Raw genomic sequence first — 27,643 nt, 5'->3', positions numbered from 1 at the left:
AAGCTTTTAAATAAGACTGTATTTAAAATTCTGAGAAACAAATATCAAAACATATTAACTTTATTTATGTTGTAACAAGATTCACAGAGTCACAGAGTTAGTTCTGGGCTGCTCTGCTATCTCACTGCAGACAGAATGTCAATTTTTAATCATTTTGGAAAGAAATGACTCAAATTCCCTATTCCTGCCCGTCTAATTTTCACATAACCTGTATCATCAATAGTGATGAGAGATACACAGTTACACATCAGTAATTCTGCTTAATTGAGCAGCTCCAGATCTAATGCCTCATTAGAGGACCTAAGAGTAGCAGTGTTTACCAACAACATTACAGATTTTAAAAGTTTCGAAAGCCGAGTGCCGCTCTTCCTGACCTATGCCATTTAATTAAGCACCCACAAAAGCGGGGCGTATTAAAAATACATCAGAAAGCTTGAAATAATAATGAAAAAGAACAGTTGTCTTATAAATTAAGTGCATACAGCTATTCAGTTTTTAGTGATCTCCGGATAGCAGAGTTGTTTTTGGGGGAGGTTTCAATCTGCCAACAGGTACCTTGAGCCACAGAGACCAGCCGTTTCATCACTTTGGGCAATGGGAACATCAGTGTTAATGAAGCATGCATTATTCATGATGGCCAGCGAGTTTATGGGCTCGGAAAACATTGTCCATGATTAAAAGTCAGAATTACAGCCTCCGACCAGGCCTTAATTGCTCATCTCCATAGATTATAAACCCAACTGCAGCACTTGTTTTTGTCCGTGTTTTATTATTCTGTCACAATGGATCATGTGTAGGTTTATCAGGAAGGCTGCGGAAGGTCCAAAAGTATTAGGGGAGGAGAGACTCTAATGGGTTTTGACAGGACAACAAGAATTTAAGCTTTTGCAGGTTCGAGGACCAAAGGCTACACAATTATCTGGAGCCGAGTTATTCATAGTGAGGTCTGACAAGACGAACGCTGTTCCTTCCTTAATTGGCTTGTTGGACTCAGAGTTCTGTGTGTTTTTACACACATTCACCTCAGGATCATGCTGCTGCCGATACATGACGAGAGCTCTTGTAGCAACTGTGGTTTAGTGATTATCACCATAATTACGCAGGAAAATGTCACAGTTAAAAATATAAGATGAGAGCTCCACTACCTTTTTTGTTTCTGATTGTAGTGCGTTCGACTTTAGTAAAAAAGCAAATGTATCACTGTTCTATCCACGATCTAATCAATGCATATTGTCTTAGTCCATGAACTATCCAATATTTCCATGTTTTCATTCTCTAAGCGGAATCTGACTTGTGTGAGAATCATTTGGCAGCCTTGTAATCCTCCCATCAAGGGTGCATCACAAACAGTGTCTCTTTGTTGTTTTTAAGTAGAATGCACTCGTTACTCCCACTTAAAATCACACTTGTCTTTTTAAGGCTCGTTCAGTGAGCTAAAAGCACAACGTATCATCAGACGTTGCTGGTAATGAATATTATTTTCTGTCCAAACAAACCTGAAGTTTTCTCCCTTTTTTGTGGCAGTAATCATGATTTCATTCATGTCAAATATGCTTTTACTTGCTTTGTTATGTGACACCCAGATTTGGGCAGCTGCTAATTGCAAGACTGTCTCCAGATTCAGGCTGCTTTTAAAGATGTCGGACAAATTTCCCAACAGTCACAGTTAATTAAAACACAATGAAACAACATGAGATTGATTAAATGTGTCCTCTTTAAGCCTTCCTAGCTGTGCATACTGCAGAGCTGATGTATAAATAATTGTGATTGGCTCCAGCAACCCCTTTGACAGTTAAACACAAGATAAATGAATTAATTACTTACTTAATTAATGGAAACATGTCAGACAAGACGCATAAAAAGCTGGTGTAATTCATCATTTTCCAGCATGCATCAGAAGGAAAATATCAAAAATATATCATATCAATGAATAAAATATTAACATATTGACATAATCAATCATATTAATGAATGATTGATAACCATTGAATCTCTTTCATCTTTTGTGCATCATAAATAAATGATGTGATCAGATTTTTCTCCAGAAACCTTTGCGCTTTGAACATAAAGCTCATGTTGTGCTACTTTTTGTAATTTTACAGACTGTTTTTAAATACTCAATTGGAATTCCATCCAAGCATGTTTCCTCCTGTGGAAATGACAGTGAACACGTCAATCTATTATTTTGAATATGTCATTTTAACTGTGCAATTTCTAAAAATATTCTGGCCATTATTCAAGGCCACAAGTGAAGCAGAAAAGATTTCATGCTCAAATGATTTGGTTTTCATCATCAAAGGTGCCTTAGAACCAAAAACACAAGCTCTGTCAGCAACTGTCCACCAACTTCTGTGCTGTGTGCAGGTGGAAATGAGGGGTTTGTTTTATTTCAATTTTATTTACATCCAATTTCTAAGCTCCAAAATGCGAGGTGCATTTGATTTCATTGGTCTCCTCAACATCTTCCAAGTAACTTATTGTAATAAAAGAAGCCTTAGTTGCTTCCAAGGAATCTGATCCCCTTTTATTATTAGCCATTTTCCAGGTGAAGCACCAATGTCACTGCTGGATGTGACTGTTGAGAGTACACAAAGTTTCAGTGTTCCAAAATCCTGCAGACGGTAATGTGTTGGAGAATTCAACAAGAGCTCAGACATTTAAACCGTTGAAGTTGAAGTGAACTTTCAGTAGCAGCCTTGTGTGCTTGTCCACATTTAGACTCTGAAGCTGCAAGATTGACTATTGAATACAGAAAAGAAGAACAATTACCGACCCATCGACTGCTTTCCAAACCACTTTTCATATTCACTGTAATTTTATGCAATTTTCCATCCAACATTGTCTTTAAACCTGCCCACTCAGAATATATGTGACTATTAACTTTAAAGAAAAGGTGACGGCTTCCAGGTGATCTTTTTTCCTCCCCACCTGCATAATAACAGTGAAGAAGATTAATTGGTGAGTGGGCAAGCAGAACAAAAATCATTTTGAATTCCTCTGCAGCAGGCACTGGTATTATATCTGAGTGAGCACCCACCGTCTACAGATCCCTGCATTAATAATGCAAGAGGACCCCCGGGGCGGCCATGTATTTGCTGCTGCCCCAACGTGCAGTCTCACATTCACCCACGTGCAAAAGTTTGTGGTGCTGGAATCATGTTATCCTGGCTCTTTCCTTCGCGCAGTGTTTCCTTCCAGGCCCCTGTTTGTGTTAATTGTTAACACAGCCATTAAATCTGCGTGACTTTACCACTGATTTTCTATCACACTGAAAGAACATCATAATTCTAAGTAATCTTTTTGTCTTTTAACCTTTTAAAGCTTGCCCTTCCTTCAACATCCATTTTAAGATTGTGGGTTAAAATCAAATCTCTTTTCTCCCATATTCACTCAGAAACTATATGAAGATGCAGTTCTCAGTCTCTGACACTCCAGGTGTGGGTCCCAGGGTGCTGCCAACTGTTCTGCATCCTGCAGCTCCTTTAACGGCCATTTTGTAAAAAGCACAGTTGCTTGGTATAATTGCCCCAGTGGGAGTTACGGTGGGCCACAGCAGATATAACTATAGCTTGTTACCTTTGCTTATCATACTGAGGAATGATGCAAATTGGGAAAACCTAATATCATAAATGATTTTCTCTCAATGAGTAATCATAAGAAATGACAAAATACAGCAAAGGGCATTCAAATTCTAATGTCACTGTGGACATAAAACAGATCTCATAGGTGTACCACTGTATGCTGTGGCTTCCTACTTCTGCTTTGTTACATATGTATAAACATCTGGGATTAGAATTACACCATATTACTGAGAATTACCCATGATGCCTTGCGAAAGGCAGTGAACAACCGATGCTCCCTGACCAAGCAATACGTCCCGTCATCCTTTGCGGTCACGCTAATTATTAATTTAAAAATGTAATTAAATATTAACAACGTATTAGTACGTCAACAAAGAATTCGACCAGTGATTGCTTTGTAGTTATTAATAAGTAGAAAAAAGTAAAAAATACTCGATTAGGGCTAATGTCGACGTGACACTGTGACGCAGTCTAAAGTGTCTGAAAGCGCAATTTCAGTTTATCAGCGCGTGCGCGAAGTAGATGGTAAATCTCTGGTAAATTCCCACAAAAAAAAAAAAAATCTAAAGAGACGATACATGCATTTGTTTTCACCACTGCTCTCTTCTGTACGGGGGTTACTCGCTAAAAAGTGGAAACAACAAAAGACAAATTGATCGCAAATCCATCCTGGGGTTGTTGTTGTTAAACCATGTTTTTATGATGTAGTGGCAGAGTTCAACCAAGTTAATGATCCCGCCGTCTCCGAAGCCCAAAAACAATGTTTCCCTGCTGCTGGCGTTGTTTTGACACCAGGATGACAGGCTCTGCTGCTGTAATGGATCGCTGTCTGCTGCTGAGGGAAAGAAAACTGACACATTCCGCTAACTCTGAGCGAGGTCCGGCCAAAAAGGCACAGGATCTTTTCCACCCGACGGCTGTTATTCACCCATTAACATCCATCTGAGAGTGTTTTGCCTCTAATTTTGGCTTCTTAATCGCAATAAGGGAGGCGTCATAGTCACAGTGCAGCGCAAAGGCTGCCACTCGGCCGCTGAAAGTTAAATTGAGAGCTGTGATAAATATTTGATAATGTGACTTCAAGATGAAAGCTGAAGGATGACTTTTAAAAACCAGCTCAGAATACCAATGAGCCGCCCTCGTTGGATGAAACAAAATTGCGTTTGACGTCATTTTTCAGGTTAAATTTGGCGTGAAACCTTTGATTAGGCTCAACTGGTTGGCATCTAATGATTACAAGTTCCTCTTTTCATAAAAGTGGCAGAGGTCTGGTTTATTATTTCATTTTAGGAGGTGAAACAACATCTTCATGCTGAGTCTCTATAAATACTCTTCAATCTAACGGGAAACCTCATCCTAGTCTATGGAAATGTCAATACCGAACACCTAAACAGAGCAGGGGAGTATTGATATGCAACTGAGAGTATTTAAACCAATAATTCAAATTCTACAACCACAGCCAGTGCTATCAAGATGACCACCTGATAATCTGTGGAGCTGTTTTCATATATGTGGATCACTCCCTACTTTCTATTTTGTATATTCATGTTTTAAAGTTTTAATGATGCATTTCTATTACACACCCATGGATTTATGCTTGGGATTAGGGTTTGGATGTGGCCACTCTGACTTCCATTTCCAGCCTCTTGTAGCCGATTAAAAAACAAAGAATTATGTAATAGTTGCTGTCTTGATTAATCTAATCCTCAATTGTCTTTTTTTCAGGGGTGGTCCTGCCCACTGCCTACTGTGAAGGTGACCCTCCCCCCTCAGAGGTGGCCTGTGATGTGGCCTGTGCCGCAGACTGTGTGGTCGGCTCCTGGTCCTTCTGGTCACCCTGCTCACACAGCTGTGCCAGCAAAACCAAGGAAGGCCGGCAGAGCCGCAAACGCACGGTGCTGGCGCTCCCAGGGAAGGGTAAGCCGAGCTTTTGCGCTTGGTTTTAGCTAAAGCTACTGCTTAAAACCGATATGTCTGGAGCATTTCAGTTGAATGCAATGCTGTTTCAGTGGTAAAGGGGGAAAGAGTTGCCCAGGCCCAAAAGGAGAAAAAAACTCTTCCCTGTCACAAAAGCTGATTCAATTCTTTATTGGAGCCTTACAGAGTGTGGACTGAGACTTCATCAAACCCCTCTCACACGGGCGAGACTATGAAACGTGCTCTAACTGTTGCATCACTATTGTCAAGTCATTCCTACAGTCAGAAATGTCCTCCCAGGACTAAGAACAAACTGAACTGTCATTCCGTGGTCTCCAAATATCATCATTAATAGAAAAACAAAGGCTTTGCCTCCCATCAGGCTCCACTTGTGCAAGACTTTCATTAAAAATTAGCATATTTCTAATCATTCCACATATACAGGTCTATCGTTGCAGAGATGCTGCACTGCCTGTACAGCCAGATCAGACCTTACTCTCTGGAGCATCTTCTAATTTGAAATATAGCCAAAAAACATGTGCATTGACACATAAAAGCAGTCCCATAATTTTATATTTCTGCTTTTCTAAGGCCCTGTCACCTATTTTGAATTTGAAGCCAGTGTAGGTGTCCAGTTGTAATTTGATAGAAATATTAAAACAAACTTCCAGATCTATTTTCAGATGGGCTTTGCCCCTGTATGGCCATTTTTATCCATTCAACTACTGGATACTGCTATTTGTGCTTTATAAGTCTCCCCACTGCGCTACTATATGTTTGCCTAAGAAAGACACTCATTGCTGGCTACACTTAATCCAAACCACTACACTTGGACTCCCTATCAGTCACGCATCACCTGGTCCTCAGGTCTCTATGCTGGCTCCCAGTTAAATTTAGAATTCAAAAGGATGCAACTCCTCATTTGTAGGGATTTCAATGGTCTTGGTCCAGTGACCATCAGTGATTTGCTAATGCCTTAAACATGTAGTAAGCTTATCTGGTTCAAGACAAACATAAGAGGGTTGTGCATCTTTTGTTTTGGGCCTCGGCTGCAGAACAGTGTCCCCCTGGAAATCTGGTCAGCAATCCAGACTTAAGAGGACTTAGACTGTCGTGAACTTTCTTTAGAAACTGGCCCAAGTTTTGAAATTGTGGCTTTAATGTGGTTTTTTTCAAAGAAATCATCTAATTTTGTGTGACCATCTCATAGATCTCTTTGTGTTTTGTTTTTGTGTGTTTTGGTGTGTAGATGGTAAGGCGTGTCCAGCTGCTACAGCCTTAGAGGAATGGAGAGTCTGCAACGATCATCCCTGTGTTGTCTTCCACTGGGAGACTTCGGCCTGGGGTCCTTGTATCGAGAATGTGTCTATTGATTTCAATGTGACCAGCCTCTGGGACGTGACCCCCACCTGTCCTGTGGGGGTTCAGATCCGCAAAGTCAGATGCATGAAGTCGAACTCCGGACCTGTGATAAGTAAAAGGTTTGTAAACTCGGGCAGCAAAAAATTTCTCCCACGATGCTAATCATATTCCACTCCTATATGATTCCAATTAGGGTGATATCAGAGCGGTGCTGAGGCGTTGTCTTATGCTGATAACACGCTGGCATGTTTTCTCAGCCCCGTTTCTCTCTGTGTTAGGATGCAAATCAATAACTGTCTTCCACTGTCTCCTCTTTGCCCTTGGATGCTGCTGCATCCCATAGAATTTACTCATATTTTCTGCATTAGCACAGAACGCCAGCTTTTATCTAATAATGATTTGTTGTTTTTCTTGGTTCTGGAGGGAATCCAAGAGATGTGTTTTCCTCAATGTCAGCGTCTAGATTACAATTGGCACACAGACATAAAATCCGTGTTCAAACTACAGTATACCATGGCGAGGAAGCAGTTGACCACATCTACATTTTATATGTGTGTGTGCATACATACACGCACACACACACACACATATATTTATTTAGTATTTATGTCCATGGATATACCATTTCATATTGTAATTTAACGCATGTTGACTACTCGCTATTTTCAGGTTTTCGAGTTTTATGTTTTTCTTTTTCCACCTCAGCTGAGGTTATAAGCGAGCTGGGACAATAATACAGGCAAGCTAAACCACTACAGACTACTGATTGCTGATGCTTGATGATGGAATACTGATAGAATAGCTGAGCTGTGCACCATGCAGCCCAGAAAAACCACATTAGGTTATTATGACGACATAGGTGACTGGATCAGCAGCTCTGACGCTGTCCATAATAGACAAATGAGTCCATGATGCCAGGGGTAACAGTGGCGGGTGAAGCATTTGTCATTTAAGGGGTTAGACACATTAGACCTGTGGCTTATGTACCACGTTTGAAATGTCATATTTCGTGGTAAATGTGGTAATTTAGTGGTAACAGCTGCAAACAGTACAGCATTATTTGCGTTTCTTTAACTTCTTTAACTCTTTTTCTTTTATCATTAAAATGGAATTTTTGTTAGGCTCGTTATCAGTATCTTTAGTATGCATGTCATGTCAATTATAATTACAGAAGAAATGCAAAGAATAGAGATCACATCATGGCTGGTAAGTCTGTATCTGATCACCATCTCCTCACTCTCCCACTCAAAACATTTCACACGTATGTTTGCATACTGGAGCACTCAGAGTTCAAGCCCCCAGATTGCTCACCCATGCACTCCTACATGCTGGGTCGAGGTTATGGAAGGCTCAGGAACATGCTGCAGCCTTAACAGTGTTTATGTTGATGCAGATGTAACATTGACACATTAGCAGGATTGAGGCTGGCTAACAGAATGACATGAATGCAGCCTGTCAGATAAGTCAGGCCTGATGCACTAATGGCTCAGTCGTTTGTTTGTGTTTTGTTTGAATCCAGTACACACTCAACACAAGAGTCCCAGGGGAACTTTAATTCCTACTTTTTCAACAACACGGTGCCATCATAACACAGCTAGGGGCTGATATGTTCTCACTCTGATGGTGTTATAGCCAACACCAGTGAAACAGATTCATAGTTAATCTAACAATGTTACTCTTTTTTGTCAGATATTGTTGACTGGGCCATAAAGTGATTCACAAGAACCCTTTTTCCTCCCACCACTAAAGGTTTATTGAGAACTCTGACTTGTGCTTCAGCAGCATATGCCATCCGTACAATACAGCCTGAATTCAATCACTTAATTGTTATTCATGTCCTGTGCTGCGAGGCACGAGGGACGCCTACTTACAGTCCCCCCCCTCGGTGTATGAGGATGTCTGCCTGAATGACAACATCAAATGTGACAGTGTGTACTGATGAATTCCTGTTGGGAGGGGAAGGATCCTTTCTAGGATTCCATTATGGTTTTCTGCCACCTGGCATTATCACTCCTCGACGGGAGGATGTCAGTTTTGTTGAAGAGCTGAACATTTCCATCCAGTTAAATAAGGATTTATACCCAATCGTTGTTAGTTGCCTTCCACTTTGTTGGGACAAATAGCACAGATAATAAAAATGGTGCATCTTGAGCTGCAACTTGCAGACCCTTTTTAAAGCCTTGTGACTTTGATTGCAAAAATTTCAGTCTGCGTTGTTTTTTGCCAGTGCGCGGGTTGTCTGAAGTTGACTTCGTGATGCTCGGACATTCCAATGGTGTAGTTTGGTGCAAACCAGCCAAATCCCTAAAAATGACTGCTTAGCGTTACTGTGCGACTTTAAACTGGAAGTGCACAAACTGTGTTTGAATGGATGTTTGTCAGGTAATATTAACTCCTAATTTTCATAATTTTTAAACATATAATGGAACTTTAGAAATGGAGGTATGTTGCGTGTGTGTCGGGGGTAGTTGATTAGGAAAGCGTTTGTATATCCTCACTTGGCTCAGGTTTAATTAGCAGTCATGCTGTGGACGTGATTGATTTTTCCTCCCAGATCACATCCGTCTCCTCACTGGCAACAGAAGGGATCCGCTGTGGTTTCTCTGTGTGTGGATGTGAGGAGACGGCAGCTGCGGTGAAACTGATCACATTGAGCTGAATATTCATTCAAACACCAGATTTTCACTGGCCACCATTGTATTAAGGTTCTGCCAGTTCTGAAGCTGATCCCCAGCCATTGCATTTCTGTCGGAGGGACGTGTGAAGCAGCTTGGCAGAAAATTTGTCTGGAAACTTGCCAAACAACCAAAACAGGATTTTAACACAATTCTTTCGTACGGGAAGTAAACGATAAAGAAAATATGTGGCCACTGATGCAAAGTATTACTATTAAATCAGAAAACAGCATGCGTTTTCCTGATGATGACATGCTGAAGTTTCCATCCAGTAAACATGGGGGAGGGTATTTTTGTAAAATCCTGGGGTCTGGGCTCTTAAATGTGCACCCAAATGTTCCTCGGTGCAGTAGATGGTGGATCCCGGTCCAGCTTCCCAGATGGGAGGAACTAAACTGCCAGTTTCGCCCACCCCAGTGTGTTACTCCTGGTGTTACTCACGCCAGCTGTGGCGGGCATTTCTGCCTGGAATAAAACTCCCTTACCTCGCCAAGCTTGTAGGGGTCGATGAAATGTTGGGATTTCTTTTTCAAAAAGTCATCTATAACCGCAAGAGTTATAGTGGATTTCTTTCCAATGTAGAGGTTTTGTAACGTGAAAATTGTAATTAAAAAAGAAAGTTATTTCTTAGCCTGTGTGTGCTGGAGGACAAGTAATCAATCATTTTTCTGCAGATATGTGTGTTGCCATGAGCAGGGATGCTGCTTTTCTGCAGTCGCTACACTGAGAGTGATGGCATTTTTCATTTTAAGGGATAAAGAGTGCTTTTTTGTTTCTGTAGGTGTTCTGAATCGGCTCGTCCTGAAGCCATTCGCCCCTGCGTTTTTCCCTGCAAGAGGGACTGCGTTGTGACCCCCTTCAGCGAATGGACAGCCTGCCCTTCTGCCTGTCTGCCAGGTAACTCCCACCTCACAGTCTTTGGAAAATCAGAAAAACCCAGAAGACAGATTTCCTGATCACAACCATGATGAAATACAAAACTGACACGATGCGATGAGCCAATCGGTTCCTCTCAGCGGTCAGCGCCACAGCTGGGGTTCTGCTGGATGTTGAATTCTGACAGTTGTGACACAGACATATGGGAAAAATCCAAAAGAAAAGTGAGCGAAAGAACTTGTCAGATGTGAGCAAGAGCAGCCTGAAAGTGAAGACGGCTTTAAAGCTCAGGGTGGAGAAAATCTTCTCAGGCGACTGCGTATCCGAGCACAAATGGGAAGTTTGAGCGCAACACTTTCACCTGTGAGAGAAAACTTGGTGAGTCGTTTTCTGAGAATTGCAGTCAAAAAGTTACGCCGTCAGTGTTGAATTTTGAAGCTACAATGAAGGTGAACTCAAGCTCGTGGGAGTAGGCTCCGGTTATGTAGCTATTTTTGTGCTGTTAATATCTCTAGTCAGGATATAAGCAGGATTGTGATCTTACAGCTGTGCTAGTACACAGAGACATCACCAGATGTCAGGCCTTGGCAGGGGTCTGTGACCTCTTTTCCAGTCAATATGTAATCACTTATTGTTTCATTCATTTATTTACCATTTATTTAAGCTGGTTTCTTTTTACTTTCTTGTCTGTGTTGCACCAATACACATTTATTAGTAGTAAAAAAGTCTGTTGTGGCACTTAAAAAGAAAATCTATAGGGTAAATTTAGCCTAGAAGTGACCTTATCAACTATAAATCCTGTCTCAGTGAGCACGATTTAATGAAACTCACTGAAAAAGCAATTAAAATTCTGGAATATAACTCTTAGCACATTAGGAATGTTAACATAGCTGTCCTCACCCCTGACATTTTATTTATTTCATAATTACACTTGAAAAATGAGCTGTCTATTACAAGTGTGTAAGAAATTTGACATGTGCAATGTCTGCTCTTTTACGTCAGAAAGTTTAAAAAGGTTGGTACAATTTCAGCAGGCAGCTCATCTCTGTAAATTTGTGAAAGTCCGCTGAGTCCGCTGATGATAAATTCTTGTTCTTAATTGCCCCATTTTCACTGTTTAGTCATTAGAGTTGTGCAATGAGCCTCAGAGCATGAGCCAAATGAAGCACTACGGTGGCGCTGTGTCTGAAAACGGACTTCAGTGAAACGGAGGGCATCACAGCTGGGCAACCTCATTTTCATTCTCAGACCACTTTGTTTTTGCTTCTCTTAGAGATATTGGGCAGGGCTGCATTTTTGTATCATTTTTCTTCGTGAAAGAAACTCCACAACGACTCTTGCCACTGTGTGTAGCTTTTTATTGGAGATTGTATTTCATGTTTTACAGATAATGCAACTGTCGCCACACAGTCTCGATATCGGACCATCATTCAGAGGTCGACTAATGGAGGTCAAGAGTGTCCTGGCACGCTGTATGAAGAGAGAGAGTGTGACTCGCTTCCAGCGTGTCCCATCTATAGGTAAAAAATGCAATTTATGACCAACCATATGTCACATTTTTATCATCTGCTGGCAGCATGTGCAGGAATATTACTGAACCTGTTTCACAATATTTTCAGTATCACGCAGGAGCATTACTTAAATGTTTAAATACCATTGAAATGGTATAACGAGTCTGCATCTGCTGAATTTTAATTCACTAAAACCTAGAGTCTGCATGTTTCCACAGGTGGAGGACACACAAGTGGCAGAGCTGCATTCTGGTCCCAGACTCAGTTCAGCGTGGACTGTCTGGACAAGTCGAGGCCTGTGGAAATGGTTTAGAAACCAGAGGTAAGTGGTTGCTCTCTTGGCTGTCGCATTTTCTTTTCTGCACTTGTCAGCTGCTGCCGCATCACCGGGTTCGGCTGTGCGCCTCCATCCATTCACCCTCTCTTTAATGAGACCTAATGGTCCTTTCAGAAGTGCTCCTCCAAAGAGCAAGTAATGGAAACATGCAAGACGCAGACAATTTGTCCAGAGAGTGTAACAAGATGATCTGTTCCATCGGCGATCGCCAAACTGATAATAATAAATGCAACAAGCGGCTCAGCGTCGTCTTTGCAGAAACAATAAGGCAACTGACAGACTTCTTTTTTTTGTTAAAATGTTGACGTGACAATTGTCTAATTTTAAGCCTATTTAACCTGAAAACAGATCCTGGGTGACATTCATCAAGCTGACCTTGAATAGAAATTTTGCATCCTCTCCATGCAGGAACAACCTTCACCCCTCAACAACATGTATCTAGATTTAAATTATTCATTCAAATGCAGCTCAAATTGTTTAGCTATTAGTTATTCATCAAGCCAGCTGTATTTATCAAATTTGGTACAGTTAATGGCTTTTCCAACTGGTATATGTATCCTATTTGGCAACTTAGAGTCCTTTTCATTAGCCTATATTTTTCATGGATCAGGTATAGGGGCTGTAGACATATCATGGGATTTAGTATAATTTAATGTCAGTAGTAGTAGAATTTTAAATCTAGAAAAAGTCTGCTGCACCTCAGTTAAATCATTAAAAATCCAAGAGCTTTAATTGGCTCACTTCCATCCTAATTACCAGAAAACAAATGTCTCAGTAAATGCCACAAACTGGCTCCTCTGACTCATTTACTGCAGTTGGGTGACTTTAAGTGTCAAGTAGCTTTCTGCGTCGCCTTGCAAACTTCTGTCGTATCTTCGCCTTCATACGGTTTTACTTGGTGTAATTATGACTGACATTTCTTGAGTGAGTTTCGATGACTTTTGCGTGAAGATGGGGGGTGGGAGGTGTCTGTGGCGTTGCCAGGTTAAGAGCAACCCTCTTTGACCTTTAGAGCGCTCCATTTGAATGTGATTAGAGGGTAAGTCGGACTGAATACCTGACATTTCAAAAAATGTGAAGTGTGAGGGGGGAAGCTGCAGTTGGGGGATACAGGATTTAAATATAGGTTTTAAGTAGTGGAGAATATATTGGGTTTTTTAACACATGATCTCATTTCATGGCAGGTCACATCTAAATGTCAAGTCGAGGCATAATGAAGACATGATCATTTGGCAAAGGCCATACAGTTTCTAACATTGAAACTTTGAACAAGGACATTTCAGACTTATTAATACATCCTTGGGTAGAGGGGATATTACGGAGACACCAGTACCACCACCATGTAAAACGTCTTTCTGTCTCTGTGCTAGAAAAGATCATATTTTCAGCATTTTTGTCCTGATTTTCCTTCACATATGAGGCCTATTCTATTCAAATCTACCTGAGATTTTGATACAGATCATTTAGGGATCCTCAAAGATGTGGACATCTCAGTTATTCAACTCAGAATAGAAATTAAAAGAACAGATAAGAGCAGGTAAAAGAAGCATTTACTGTTTAAGATCACTTTTTATACGTGTTAATCAGATGTTGCCCTTCACAGCAAGGTGACGTTTTAATGCCCTTTCGATTGAAAACGGCACTAATAAATGCTGCAGCCATTCAGCCAACAGCCATTCAGAGACAAACGCTTTTATTGTGCAGACTGCACACGCGCATGGGCACACAGACACATCCTAAATTTGGAGCAACTTGCAGCTGTTAGCTTGGAGTGTGTGCCGTCTGCAATGAGCCAGCTGATTTCACATTATGTCTGATTCCTGCCAACGTGAAGCTGGATGTGTTGTTTCTGTCCCTGAGTAGAACTGGAACAGTTTGTGTAATTAGTCATTATAAAACGATGGATCCAAGTCTTCCCACTACGTGCTGCAGACTTAGACAAAGCAGTGCAGCTGAATTGGCACACATGATGTATTGAGTTGCCATGCAGAAACGCCTAAATTTAAATGTTAAGTATCATTAAATAAGCAAAGCTTCTTGGATATCTGTGGTCTGAGGGTGATTTTCAAAGCGTCCCACCTGAAGCTGGCCCTGAATTACTGTACCTGTATAATTAGACACCTGTCAGAAATATAGTGACAAAGAAGCTGGAAGAGGGTACAATTTGAAAGGCCGGATAAATGGATCCGTAATGCAGAGGCTGAAAATGATAACCTTACACATAAATGGAAGTCACACTGCTCAGAATCATTGAGTTAGGCTGTGCTATTAAAAGACACTGGGGATGACAGAATGAGGTTGTAAATGGTGGAGTGGGTTAGCTCAAAAGGACGACTATTCGTGCAACGTAGACACAACTAAATGTCAACAGGGGGTTGTAATTATCCCCACAGTGGTGCTAATTGGACTTTCAACAAATTGGCTGATACACAATTGTTGTTTTTCACTGGTTTGTTAACTTTTCACCCATGAAAGGTCTCCACAATATCGCCGACCTTTAAACCCAAGCAGGCGCGCGGAAAAATTACAGGTCTTTTGCTTTTCTCCAAAGATTATGAATGCTATATAAATGCAACTCGATAACAGCCATCATCTCTCTTCCACCATCTTTGTGGAGGCCTTGTATGCAAATGATCTGCCCACACATCCCTGCAGAGAAGTGCGAGCTTTTCCTTTTGTCAGAAAGAGGGCAAGATTTAAAAGTCAAATACAAATCAATAATATGCATTAAAGGCATGTTTGTATATCACTGAACCCTCAAAGACTTAAAGACAGTTGGGGGGGAGTGATTGTTGTTATGATTCCATGAGAGAGAAGCACATTTTTGTGAGCTTGTCCATCTGCTTGGATCACTTAATGTTGAGGAAACATTTCAATCCGGTGATGAAGCTCCATCTTTTCCTCCTCCACAATCTTACGAGAGCAAGTCTCATGCCTTCTGTGTGGTTTTTTGAAGTCCTGCTTATTTCGGCTCATTGATTGAATACCTCATTAATAAAAGCTGAATGTACTCAAACACACAGCAATGTAGATTAGGACAATGTCTTTATCTTCCACCATAAATGTATTTTTTTAGGACTTTTTTTTTTATTTTACTGGAAAATACATTTTAATAATCCAACATGTAGTTCAGAATCCCCATTAAACTTTAAGCGCTTCCTTCAGTCTGTCAGCTGTTTGTTTCAGTGTCGAGCAATAGTTTAATCACACTTTAGCTACATGTTCAGGGGTGCAGAATCCTTCTGTGAATGTTTAAGCACCTCAAATATCTGTAGTTGCAGATCTAAACGAAACCATCCATCGAAACCATCCAATCCTCTGTTATCTGGGGTAAGATCGAGCAGCGCTGTCTTACAGGTTCGGGCTGCGTTGTCGCGCGTTCATCTGTCTGGTGCTTTGTTGAATGTTTTATGGTCCCCAAATATCCTACCACAAAATGTGCGAACAAGACTTTTGCTGTATTCAAATTGCAAGCGGCAGTTTTCTGTCTTAAATATTTCATTAAGGTGCCATTTTCTATTACTTCTATCAGTTGGACTGTAAGTCTGCACCTAGTCTATTTCCTCCACAAAGATATTAAACAACCTTCATATTACCTGCTGGACAGATCAGTATGTGATCTAACAATTATATCATGTTTTATGGCACAATCGAAAATGACAAATGTTTTGAAAACACAAAAGTATATGTTGTAGAAGGAAATCAGTATGACATCATTAGCATGCAAACAAGCATGCTTTTTTATTCCCAAATGAGTGTGCTCTTGAGAGGACACTGTGGTCTGCAAAGAGTTTCTGGAATTTAGTTTAGACATTGCATTTGAAATGTGTTCATGTTTCTTTTAATATAAATGTAATGATATGTGATAGTGTACATAAAACAGGACATTAGGGAGCCACATGAGTACAAGTGGATAGAACTAGGAATGCTAGGGAGCACGGGAAAACTAGAAGTGCAGGAGAACAGGGACCACGAGGTGGCTCAGAGAGCTGCGAACACATGGGAGGGGGAAGTAGAGGAAAAGCATGTCACCTCGCAACACAACGGTACCCGTTCTCTGTCTGACACTAAAAAAGATGGAAGGCTAACTAGATGATGAGCGGCGTGAGGGATGCAGATTGTGGAGACTGAGCAGGCTGAGGCTGAGCTGGCTGCTGCTAACTGAAACTGGAGCCGGGTCGCAGAATCGTCGTAACCAATCCCCCAGATCGCAGTTGCAAATCCATATAAAATAAAAATAAGAACAATATATTTCAGCTCCTGAAGATCCTAATCTGATGACATAAATGTCTTGTCTTTATTCATACACTGTTCCAAAGGCCAGTAATATATGGGATGTAGTTGAAGGTTGAATTTGCACTTCAACGGACCATTACCACAAAACCTGCACAGCAGTGTTCTTAATAGCAACGATTTGCACTGCCTCTCTATCCTGTAGGTACCATTTTATCTCTGCGATTATTAAGCATAAAAACGCTATTACGATACCTTTCTCCCACAGTCCCTGTTGAGAATCACACTGTGATCACGGTGATCTAATGGTTTCATCAGGGTTCAAATAGAGCCGCACCGGTGGGGAATTTGGTAAGCGCAGAACATGACCGGACTGAATGGCTTTACTTGATGTGTTGCAGGAATCAGTTGCGTGGGGGAGAGCGACCAGACGGCCAACGTGACGGACTGCCTGCGGTGGGCCGGCCCGGTGCCCCCACAGATCAGAGAGTGCCGAGTGCCTTGCAAGGAGGACTGCACTCTAACTGTGTGGTCCAGGTTCACTCAATGCTCCGGATGTGGTGGCTCACGTAGCCGCAAGCGCTCCCTTACAGGTAAAGAGGCTCGTTAACACCGTTGTACCAGTGTCACGACTACAACTGTGGATGCAGCAGCTACAGTTTTCCTCATTACGGTTCTGTTGCTGTGACTTCCCTCTCCCTCTGCACTCATGTGCCAGGTCTTAAATTAGGCCTCTCACAGTTTGTAATCCCTTTTTTAGGTGCACACCACAAAATCTGAATGACATGCCAGGGTCACAGACCAGGCTTGATGCTATTTGTCATCATGAATATTTGATCGGATGCCAGAGGGCTTGCGCTGAATGTACCTTGACGCCTTCGATAACACTCTTAGAATCCTACGCATGAAAACAGTCGTAGCTCAGCGAGCGAGCAGAACTCATGTGCCAAATTTCATCCTTCTTTAAATGTGCTGACATGTAAATGGATGTAACACAAGCTCCGTGTGGATTTCGAATAATCATATATGGCTGGAGGAGCTGGCCCTGGCATCTAGGATCATGGCTGGCTGGAATAAATGGTCATTAACCGGTTCACTGTATGCTATGCTAATTAGGACCTGGGCCAAACTGAAAAGTCACAGTATAGTATAAAAATATGCTTGGATTGTGGGTTTCTGAGTGTTTTTTTCTCTTGGAGAAGAGAAGTAAAACTAAGGGCCTCTCCTTGGTTGACCACCAGCACCCCTTTTCATTTTTATGAGCTCAATCTGTGGTCGTATGTTGACAGAGAATATGAGCTGAACTTTCCAAATGCAGTTGAGCTGTTCAGATGAGCAATGCTCTCTATAAAAGATGGTAGATGGTAGGTATATCTACAGTACAGTCGCCTTAAAACATCATTTAAGTTAATGCCTTTTATTACTCAAAAATGCTTTATAACAGGGAGTTGCAGTTGTGAAATTATGCATAGTTAAATGCATGAAGACAGCATGAGTGCCATAATTCATGAGTACATACAGCGTGTGCACGGTGCCACTAACGCAGCTGTTGGGAGGGTTGGTAGCAGAAGTATTTGCGTTCACACCAGTGGGCTGTCATAACTTGAGCGGATATTGTCATTGTTTTGTTCGTGAGCTCACGCTTCTTGAGGAACGATCGCAATTACATCCACTTGTGAGAAAGGATGGAGTGTTATTAGAGCACACAGCATGGCAACACAGCCAGCATCCATGGAAATGAGCCGGCTGTGAAAGGGCAGTGGGATTAGCTTTCACAGGAATTTAACAATACCAGTAGAATAATTCAATAAATCCTTTAGCTGAGGTTAGCTTAAACTAACAAACCTAAGACTAACATTTCAGTGCTTCGAGACATGACAGTTCATTTCACATTCACAAATCATTTGGTATCCTGGTGGGAAAGCACTGTCCTTCGTTTTGTTGAAGTGGGACTACTAATTTAGTGTATATTTTTATATTGTATAGCTGTTTTAGTATATATTTTAATATTTTATTTGATTTTTTTCTGGATGCCCCTATTTTTCCATCTTTCAAGCTGCTGGAACTGTGAATTTCTCATGTAATAGTCTCTGTCTGCCTGCCTGTCTGCCTGCCTGCTGCCTGCCTGCCTGCCTGCCTGCCTGCCTGCCTGCCTGCCTGCCTGCCTGCCTGCCTGCCTGGCTGGCTGGCTGGCTGGCTGTTATTCAGAGTTAAGAGAATCATGAAAAGTCCCTGTCACTCCTATTATGAATCATTAAACCAGATGCTATAAACTTAACTCTCAAGCTCTTAAGAGAAATGTAAAGGTAAAAGCATTGTTAGGTTTAAGAGGCTTATGAGTTTCTTAAGATGGAAAAGAAAGTGAAGTTGGAGAACTGTACTCCTACCCTGAATACCGAATCCATCAAATGGAATTAGAGTGGCCACTCCGGAGTATTCGTCTCTATCAGTGTCACAACAGTTTAATGTTTCCAAACAGAACCAAAACATCAGTGCACCAGCTGCGACTGTAGAAATGTTCAGAGCTTCTTTGGAATGTCCACTCCATCTTTAGATTGCAGCATCTGCTAGAGATTGGACTGATTTTGGACCAAAAGGTCATTTGTCCATGATACAGCCACTGATTGAACGCAGCAGAGTTGTATTGTAGAGTTGCTTTCTTTTATAAAATAAGGTGCAAATGAAAGGGATTTGCAATGTTTTTAATGCAATTTATATGTTAAACCAATCTGGCAAAATGACGTAAAATACTTTAAATTGTTTATTTTTGCATTCATTTCCATTTCACAGTAAAATGTGATCATTTAAGAAAGTCTATGAAGCATCTCACTTTCTTTTTATATCTGACATGATGTGGAAATTAAAGAGGAGAAACTTTTGAGTGGTTGAACAGTGTGAGACTGGCTGCATGTCCAGAGATGAAAAGTGGCTTTAGAAGAAGAATTGCTGCTCTCTGCTCCTGCCATTGCTGAAGTGTTAATGCTCCTCATATCTAAAGGACAGGACTAATTACTGTATTTAAAGCCTCAAATGAACTGCACTGTGCACTGAGCTATAAACACTGATGACGGAGATCTTAATGGAAGTCTGCAGCTTGAAATTGAAAAATAAAGGTCATTTTCACCCTCATTAGACAAAGATGGAGCTGAAAAAGAAAAAAAATCTGTCATAACAGTTGCTGTACATACTACACACTGATAAATGATAATGTTGTATATGATAATCTAAAAAACACCATATCCTTTTCATGTGGACAATGTAGTTCTTTGGCTGTGAGCTATATTACTTTTGAAACTCTTATTTTGTGCTGTTACTGGCATGGTATTGTGTGAAATACCTATTAGTGGTGGATGCTTGCTCAGCTCTCTTGTCTGCTGCTCTTATGGCTGTTTTTAGCATCGTAAAGCCAAACTGTCTTAGAATCATTGATTATCAGTCTCAAGAGTGACCCCAGGCTTCTCTGTTTGATCCTAACACTCATGCTGTGCTGGGCTGACATTTGCACAGAATTTACATGTGGAACGCCACCTTTTATCATAATTAGATGTGTCTTTACTGTGTGTATATTTATATATGTATGTATGTGAAACAGTTACCTGGAATTAAGATGCAACACAAACATTAAAGCGAGCAGTTCTCAGATAAAATTAATTACAGTTTAATTAAGTTTCAAGGTCATTTGGAGGGCTTTTAGAATATACACAGAAAAGGGCTTCCTTGCTGCAGGTTCTACAACCATGTCTGAAAATTGATTGGCTTATTTAGGCAGATTTATTGACTTGCTTTATGTCCGTGGATGTTTTGAGTTGGTAAATCGGGCTAAACGTTATGATCATTAACTGAACTACCACTCAGAAATATTTATTTTAAAACAAGTGTAGATGAAGAGTAAATGACACATCAAGTAAAGAGCATCCATTTAGTCTTTTGGTCTATATCCTGCCCAGGTCGCAGTAAAAAGAAGGATCATTGCCTGAACGTGGAGCTGGAACAGACGGAGACTTGTCCTTGTGATGAGGTTTTGTCTCAGCCCTATGGGAATTGGTCTGCCTGCATCCTCCCTGATCCCTCGGCTGCAGGCGCCCTGAAGGGCTGGACAAGCCAGCGGGAGATAAAGGAGTGTGGCCAAGGTGTACGGTACAGAGCTGTGGCCTGCGTGGACCAGCGGGGGCGTCTGGTCGACCCAACGCTCTGTACAGATACGGGTAGGAACCATAAAGACACATTTGAAGATGAGCAACATTTATCTTTCAATTATAAAAAGGGAAAACTGAGGAAGTGTTGTCTGATAAAAACAAGTTTAGTCCAATAAGCAAATGCTTAAAGCATTTATTTAAATGTCAGGTTTATTTATGTTTTTCCCCCTCTTTTATCTGATTTCCCTGAAGGAAGCTTTTAAACTTCAAGCTATACTGTAGAGTAAAATACCTCCCTCTTGCTCGGTTTCTCCTGTCAAAACTCCATTTGTGCACATTTTTGAAAGCATCAGACGCCATATCAACAACAAATAAAGCATAAATATTTATAATTTAGATTTACCAAAACCTTTTCACCACGGTGACATATTCAGCACAAATGTAGTCAGAAAATAAAATCTTAGGTGTTGTAACAACTCAAAGATGAGTTGATGACATTGGACTTGATTGTCAACCCGAGTCAGAATTAAATGGAACTTTCTAAACAGAAAAGCATTGATTTCTTCCAGTTTATATCCGTGTTGCAGTGTTAAAGATTAAATAATGCTGATAATGTTATCAAGAGAGAGCAATCGAACCACAACTATTCCCAAACCCACTTGCAGGGCTGGCACAGAATATAAATGAGACATTCATTAGTCAGATAATTAGCTCTGGAGGTTGTGATGTGCAACCCAAAGGCTGATGCAGCACATGCGTGTGGATGTTATTAATCTGATCCTTCTCTCTGTCTGCTGTCTGAGTTTAGGCTACATGGTTGAGGTCTGCCACATCCCGTGCCCCCTCGACTGTAAGCTCAGCGACTGGTCGACCTGGTCAGGTTGCAGCGCCTCCTGTGGCAGTGGGTTGCAGATGCGGTCCAAGTGGCTCAGAGAGAAAGCCTTCAACGGGGGACGTCCGTGTCCAAGGCTGGACTTAAAAAATCAGGCAAGCTGCGCAGCAGCACGTCTCCTTTTGCAGCATGTCAGCCTCTGTGGCGTTATTGTCTTTTTATTATTTCGTTCAGCAACCCGAGAACCAGCCAAACCATTATTTCACTGTATAGTCTCAGAGCCATATACATCTCCAAAGTGCACCACGCAGGCACAAACACAGCTGACCAGCTCATCCATCTACATTGTTCCCCGGCGACTTATTTATCCGTTTCCAGGGAAACAGGTAAATGAGGGTAATTCATACTCATGTACACCACATTACCACATGTCAGCGAACACCCGTGCTGTAAATGCAAAAATGTAAGTTTTCCAGAATTGCTATAACCTTCTCCTACTGCTGCCCGGCACTCTTTATACGTATGAGCTGCGCTCCTCTGCTCACATTTCTGTAACGGCCAGCTGTTGCACTTTATGGCGTCTTCAGGCAGTCAGCATCTTTGGCCTTGTACGACATGCCCTTCTCATAATCTAAAAGATGATACTTTTAAGTAAGAGGCAGGGCGGTGAGGTGAGGTGAGGTGGGGTGGGGAGGCAGGCAAGTGGACAGATGGGAGTTCTGATATTCAGCGGTCAGGTTTTATCCACACGTCTGAATATTTTGTGACGGCGCGCCTCTCGAGGGGTCACGGTTTAAAGAGCCGACGTGTTTTATGGATGCCGTCTGTATGCTTGAATGGGCCTGAAAGGACACTTCAGTTTGTAGAGGTCAGTATAAAAATGAGGCACGACCGGGTGAAAAATATTCCAACAGAAGATTTGTGTACAGATGGTGAAGCTTCCAGTAACATGGTTCGTTTGGCCCCTCTAGTTATGTCCTTTAATAACCTCTGGCTCAGAAGACAAAGGTCGCTTCGGCCAGTGGACCAGCTCAGAATTATCCTGAAGGGTATGGCTGCACTATCAGTGGTATAAAAACATCAATGAACAGAGCGAAACATCTGTCCGAGGTGTTACAGATATTTTAATCCTCACTTTAGTAAAAATTCTGTTAGATTTGCTACATGGATTCAAGGACATCTGGCTGCTTCCTGAACTGGCACACCACTTTGTTCAGCAGATCTTCCCAGTTTTTGTTAGAATTTTATTTGATCTGTTCGTGTACGTCTCATTTTCCTTTTTGGCACTCCTAATAGCTGCGTGAATCTCTCCCTCTCTCTCCGTCTCTCGTGTTGTCAATTGGTTGTAGCTAAAGCGCGGCCTTGCTTGCAACAGCAGATGTTTCCTCTCAAGCTGCAGCCAAAATCTGACTGACTTGGCAGCCGCGAAGTTTACAGCGCAGCGCAACTCATCCTCTCATCACATGGTTGAGCAAGCAAGAAATATAGGGGGGATGGAGAGTTAGAAGGAAAGAAGGTGCCGCCTTGTGAGACATAACGAGCGAAAGAGACACAATCAGGCGGACAGTAAAACGGGCTGTGTGGGAGTCGGGCTGGCCTTGATTAGGCTGCAGGAATTTCTGCATTGATAAAGTCCTCAACAAAGTCAACATATATCACCCCTTCCAGCTGCATGTTTTTTTTTTTACATTTCGCACTCAGAATCACGCATTTAGCAGCCAAAATCTGCAGTGGTGTCAGCGGCTGCTTATTTCTGTCCCGTTGCTCAGGCGTCGAGCATATGGTCATAATTGGAATCAGCTTGAGCGTAGTTCACACTGCAGCAGACCTGACAATCTCATTATCTAAGGCAGCAAACATAACTTAGCAACTTTTCCCTCCCTGTGTGAAACAATAAGATATCCAAATGGCCGATTGCTTCGCACACCCAATTATCTAACGAAAGCAGAAAACACTAATGTTGTTGTGACAAGTCTGCTTATTAGCTGAGACTCAGATAAAACAGCTGCTTTTTCCAAATGCAAAAGTTATGAAAGTTGAGCAGTAATACTCATCTTTATCCATTTATTCTCCTGGTTTTCATCATTACTTATGTGCCAGATGATGCTGTGGTGGATTATCACAGCTTTCTGTGTAGTACAGCTGCTCTTTTTTAAATGCATGAGCTGTATTACAGCATGCTGGCAGCCACTATGTCAGTCAAGTGGATATTTTATCCCATGATTGCTGCTACTCCATTCAAATGCCACTACATTCTGTCCAATACAGATAAAATGTGACTATACCTAGTACACAGGTCTATATACGGGTCAATAGGGTACTAAAGCAGTTTGTCTTAACTATCTACAAGTGTAACATGATACAGGGATACTGAGATCTTTTCAAAAGGTACTATGTGTGCTTTAATTGATAAGCTAGTCTTGGACCCGAGTGACACATGGATTAATGGATGTGTTCCCATAATCTATTTCTACAATCAACACTGCTGCAGTGTTTGTTTTCTTTGTCCTTTATGGTTGTTTTTTTATCACTGTTGTATTTGAAGATTAGTGGTTACTAATGAATCTAACAACATCACCCCCTAAAGTCACTATAAAATATACTGCACAAAATCAGTCTACTCCACAAATTGAACGATTCTGTGAGAATAACTGGCTGCAGCTGAGAAAGCAAGGTTCTGCCTGTCTCCAAAATGGTCTTTAGTTACAAGATTTTGAAGGTCTAGACTATCATGAGTCTGCTATCATCAATCTGCCGCCTCCACTGAAACCTGAACCATGGACCTCCTCTATAGATGCTTCATCTACTGAAGGCAGATCAGTTGGTCTGCGCTCTAATTTCCTTGATATTTGCTGGTGTACATCACTGCCCAAAAGCTCTGTATTTATATAAATATTAATGCGGGTCCCCCTCCATGGTTGCGAGAATGTGAAGTTACGTTTAAAGCATTTAATATTTAAACTCTGTAGAGAGCATGTGATCTTTTTGAAGTCAGAGCGAGGATCGCAGCCGACCTCTAGCTGAAAGATCCGCATCTAAAATGCATACGGTGCTTGAGGGGCACCTTTTCCAGCTCTGCAGAAGCTGCACCGCCTGTCTGCTCCTCCCAGCTGCTGGAGCCTTAAATAACCTTTAATCATCAGTCTTGCAGTCAGATTTTCAAGTAGTCATGCTTGCTGTCACTGCTGCCAAAGATGCGACTGTCATTAAACCCTCAAAGCTCTCAGCTGTTGGAGGTCAAATGTCTGGATTCACACTTGACTTTATCAGCCACATCACTGTTAGTAGCAGAATCAGAGTCATAATTCACTAAATGAAGTGTTCAGAGCTTGACTTTGGTGCATGTCATCTATGCAGCAGGAGGGTGTTTGTGTTCTTGGTAAAGGTCAGTGTGTGGCTGCTGACGCTACAGGCTGTTTTTCTCTCAGTACTTCAGGCAAAGGAAAAGGTTAGAAATCATTTAAATACAATTGATTACAGCTGTTCATTTACTGAGGGGGTTTGATTATTGCCTCCCACTGAGCTGCTACAGGACCGTGATCGCCACTGGAAACACCCATGCAGCGCAGATATTGATGTCCAGCCTTCAGCCTTTTGTATTGGTGCCAGCAGTTGATTTTTGCTGTTTGTTCCAGCTTTGGGCTTATTATTTCAAATGTTCCTTTTTTTCATATAAACATTCAAAAGCTGTTCTGTGATACTTGACCACTCACTCACGCGTTCACATGTTTAAAAGCTGAGGTCTTCATGAATGCCCCAACGCCGCTCGCTGACTGACAGCAAGAGGAGCTTTTACATTCATACAACCAGAATTGTTATATGAATCTTTTAGCTGTTGAACTTCAGTTTACCCTACTCCAGGGAACAATCCCTCCAGAAAATAAGTAAATAAATAAATGCCTTGTGGAGAACAGTCCATGCCTGCATTTCAACCTGGAAAGCAGAGATTTGGCTGCACTAAATATTATCTTAATGTTTTCTAATCTGCATGTTTTACTGAATCAGTGCAGTGTGAAGAAGTCCAAACCTTTTTATATGTGACTGAAAATACAAGAGTTATAAAACCTGTCCAAACTGTTATATGTTATGTTCAGCACTTAGTAATCAAGTCTCTTTTTTTAGCCATCTGAATGCTCTCTGCAGTCATAAACAACAGCCCAGAGTGAGGTGCACACCAGTGGCTGACTGTAGTCTCAGAGCAAGAACATGTATTTTCTTTATTTGTGTCTCATTTTGTTCTTGTGGACAAGTGCTCTTGTGGGTTAACGTGCGTCTGCATTTGCAGAATGCTTTTAAATCCAGCTGCTGTTGGTGGGGTGTGATTAACCCAGAGCAGAGCTTGCTTTGGGTTTGTAGCCTTCATCCCTGGAAGTCGTGCCCAAAAAGTGAGGCATCCTCTCACATTAGACGTAAAGCATCCAGGTGGTGGTGGTCCACTGAGGCTGCACCAACGGCAGTGAGCGCCTTCACTGGATGGAGCTCGGCTCCAGAGCTGAGACACATTTCTTCCTGCTACTTTGCTGCAACCCTCAATAACTAATCTTGGAAAAATTGCAAATTTGGTTGACAAAAGCTCTTCAACCCACCTTTAAATTAGTTTTCAGGAAAAAAAAGAGTATGAAAACAATATGTCAAAAAAGACGCACTGCTCAAAATGTATGGTTTTCCACTGACTGACACTGTGAAACACACTGAATTTATACAGTATTTACTTGCTGTCACCAGTCGTGCGCCCTTTTATTAAATATCTTTATTGTTTGCTCCACTGTTCAGAATGACATCTTTTTATTCACATCATATCATCCTGAAAACATCAGCACACGGCTTTGATATCTAACTCAAGTGAGCTCTTTGGCTAATGTACTCACATTTATTTTTTTATAAGCCAAAAAGGCAAGCAGACATACTGTACTTCCCTGAACTGTGAGATGGAGTTCTTGTCCCTGGCAATAAAGTGCATGTCCCTCATTTATTGCTTGAGTATGAGGCAAAGATCTCTGACCTTAGCTTTTATTAAAAGCTGCTCCAGGGTTAAGTGCTTGTGAAATGATTCTGCTAATATATTAGAGAGAAAAGCATTATTATTTCTGAGGTAGAAATAGATTTGAAATAAATTGCGTAATTATGCACACGTCCTGACACTGACAGGAGGGGCCACCATGGGGGGGGGGGGGGGGGGGGCAACCACGGCGATCTTGCAAGGAATCAAGGAAGTTAGAGTCTTCTGCTTAAACCTGAGGGGTTCCATTTATTTTGAGTGCAAAATGTGATTACAAAGTTAAGATTCGCTCATAGCGAACATTATTTATTGAACTGATGGCTGAGTTTTTGTCCACTCGTGTTTGGATTTATAGAAATATCCAGTTCAAGTCCCCCCATCTGAGGACCAATATTGACACAGATGATCTCTCTGTTTTAGCAGCTGCGTGTACTCAACAAGCACTTAAGCAACCTGCAAACATACTAAGCTGCAGAAGATTAATATGCCAAACTGTTATAGCAGCATAGTCAGCAGCATTTGTTACTGAGAGAGGGTATCTGTGTGTGTGTGTGTGTGTGTGTGTCTCTGTGTGTGTGTGTGTGTGTGTGTGTGTGTGTGTGTGTGTGTTTAATAAATAAAGCTTTGTTCAGTGCATCTACAGTCAAATGATCTTTTAAAAAAGAAGCTGCAAACTTTGTAGCAAGGACTTGGGAAATATCAAGGCATCACCGTGACAGTTCAAAAGAAAATGAAATGTTTGTTATTCCCTCCGTGTTTACTAGTTCGCCAGTACAGTTGACAGTACTATTTTTATGTTTAAACTCTCGTGTCTGCATTTCCATGTCTGTTTTCTTATCCAAACAATTTGGCGTCCTCCTGTCCATGACCACTACTGTGTTTTCAGAAAACTACAGCTTGCAGGCAGGCATCCTAATTGCTTCTACTCTATGTTTCCATATTTTCAAATGATTGACTCGCGGATACTTTTGAGAGGTCGGCATCACATGAGAATAAATCCTGCTGCGCATCTCAGAGGAACCATTGTTTTTCTGACTCATCTGTGGGCCTGCTGACAGTAATAGGCCAGTTTATTTGAAGTTGTGGCTGCGTGATGGCAAAAAGAGTCTCTCCAGGCTCGCCGTCCTTTTTTCCCCACTACTGTTTGTAATAAAACAGCATCCTTGCTGGAGGGCGAGTCAGTG

The 27,643-nt window shown here is 41.5% G+C and overlaps 1 protein-coding gene across 2 annotated transcripts in view; it reads left to right on the top strand.

Moving 5' to 3' along the window:
• Positions 1-27,643, top strand: part of thsd7ba (thrombospondin, type I, domain containing 7Ba) — a 105,906-nt gene that overhangs the window by 61,803 nt on the left and 16,460 nt on the right. For both annotated transcript variants that reach the window (XM_057040559.1, XM_057040551.1), the window contains 8 exons: positions 5,307-5,498; positions 6,748-6,979; positions 10,317-10,432; positions 11,799-11,931; positions 12,141-12,244; positions 16,894-17,085; positions 20,440-20,697; positions 21,437-21,615. In XM_057040559.1, coding sequence (XP_056896539.1) covers positions 5,307-5,498; positions 6,748-6,979; positions 10,317-10,432; positions 11,799-11,931; positions 12,141-12,244; positions 16,894-17,085; positions 20,440-20,697; positions 21,437-21,615 — 1,406 coding nt within the window. The remainder of the gene's footprint in view (positions 1-5,306; positions 5,499-6,747; positions 6,980-10,316; positions 10,433-11,798; positions 11,932-12,140; positions 12,245-16,893; positions 17,086-20,439; positions 20,698-21,436; positions 21,616-27,643) is intronic.

Source organism: Takifugu flavidus, chromosome 1 (assembly GCF_003711565.1).
Source record: "Takifugu flavidus isolate HTHZ2018 chromosome 1, ASM371156v2, whole genome shotgun sequence".
NCBI classification, from domain to species: domain Eukaryota; kingdom Metazoa; phylum Chordata; class Actinopteri; order Tetraodontiformes; family Tetraodontidae; genus Takifugu; species Takifugu flavidus.
The sequence above is the reverse complement of the archived record's forward strand: the minus strand, read 5'-3'. Positions and strand labels throughout refer to the sequence as shown.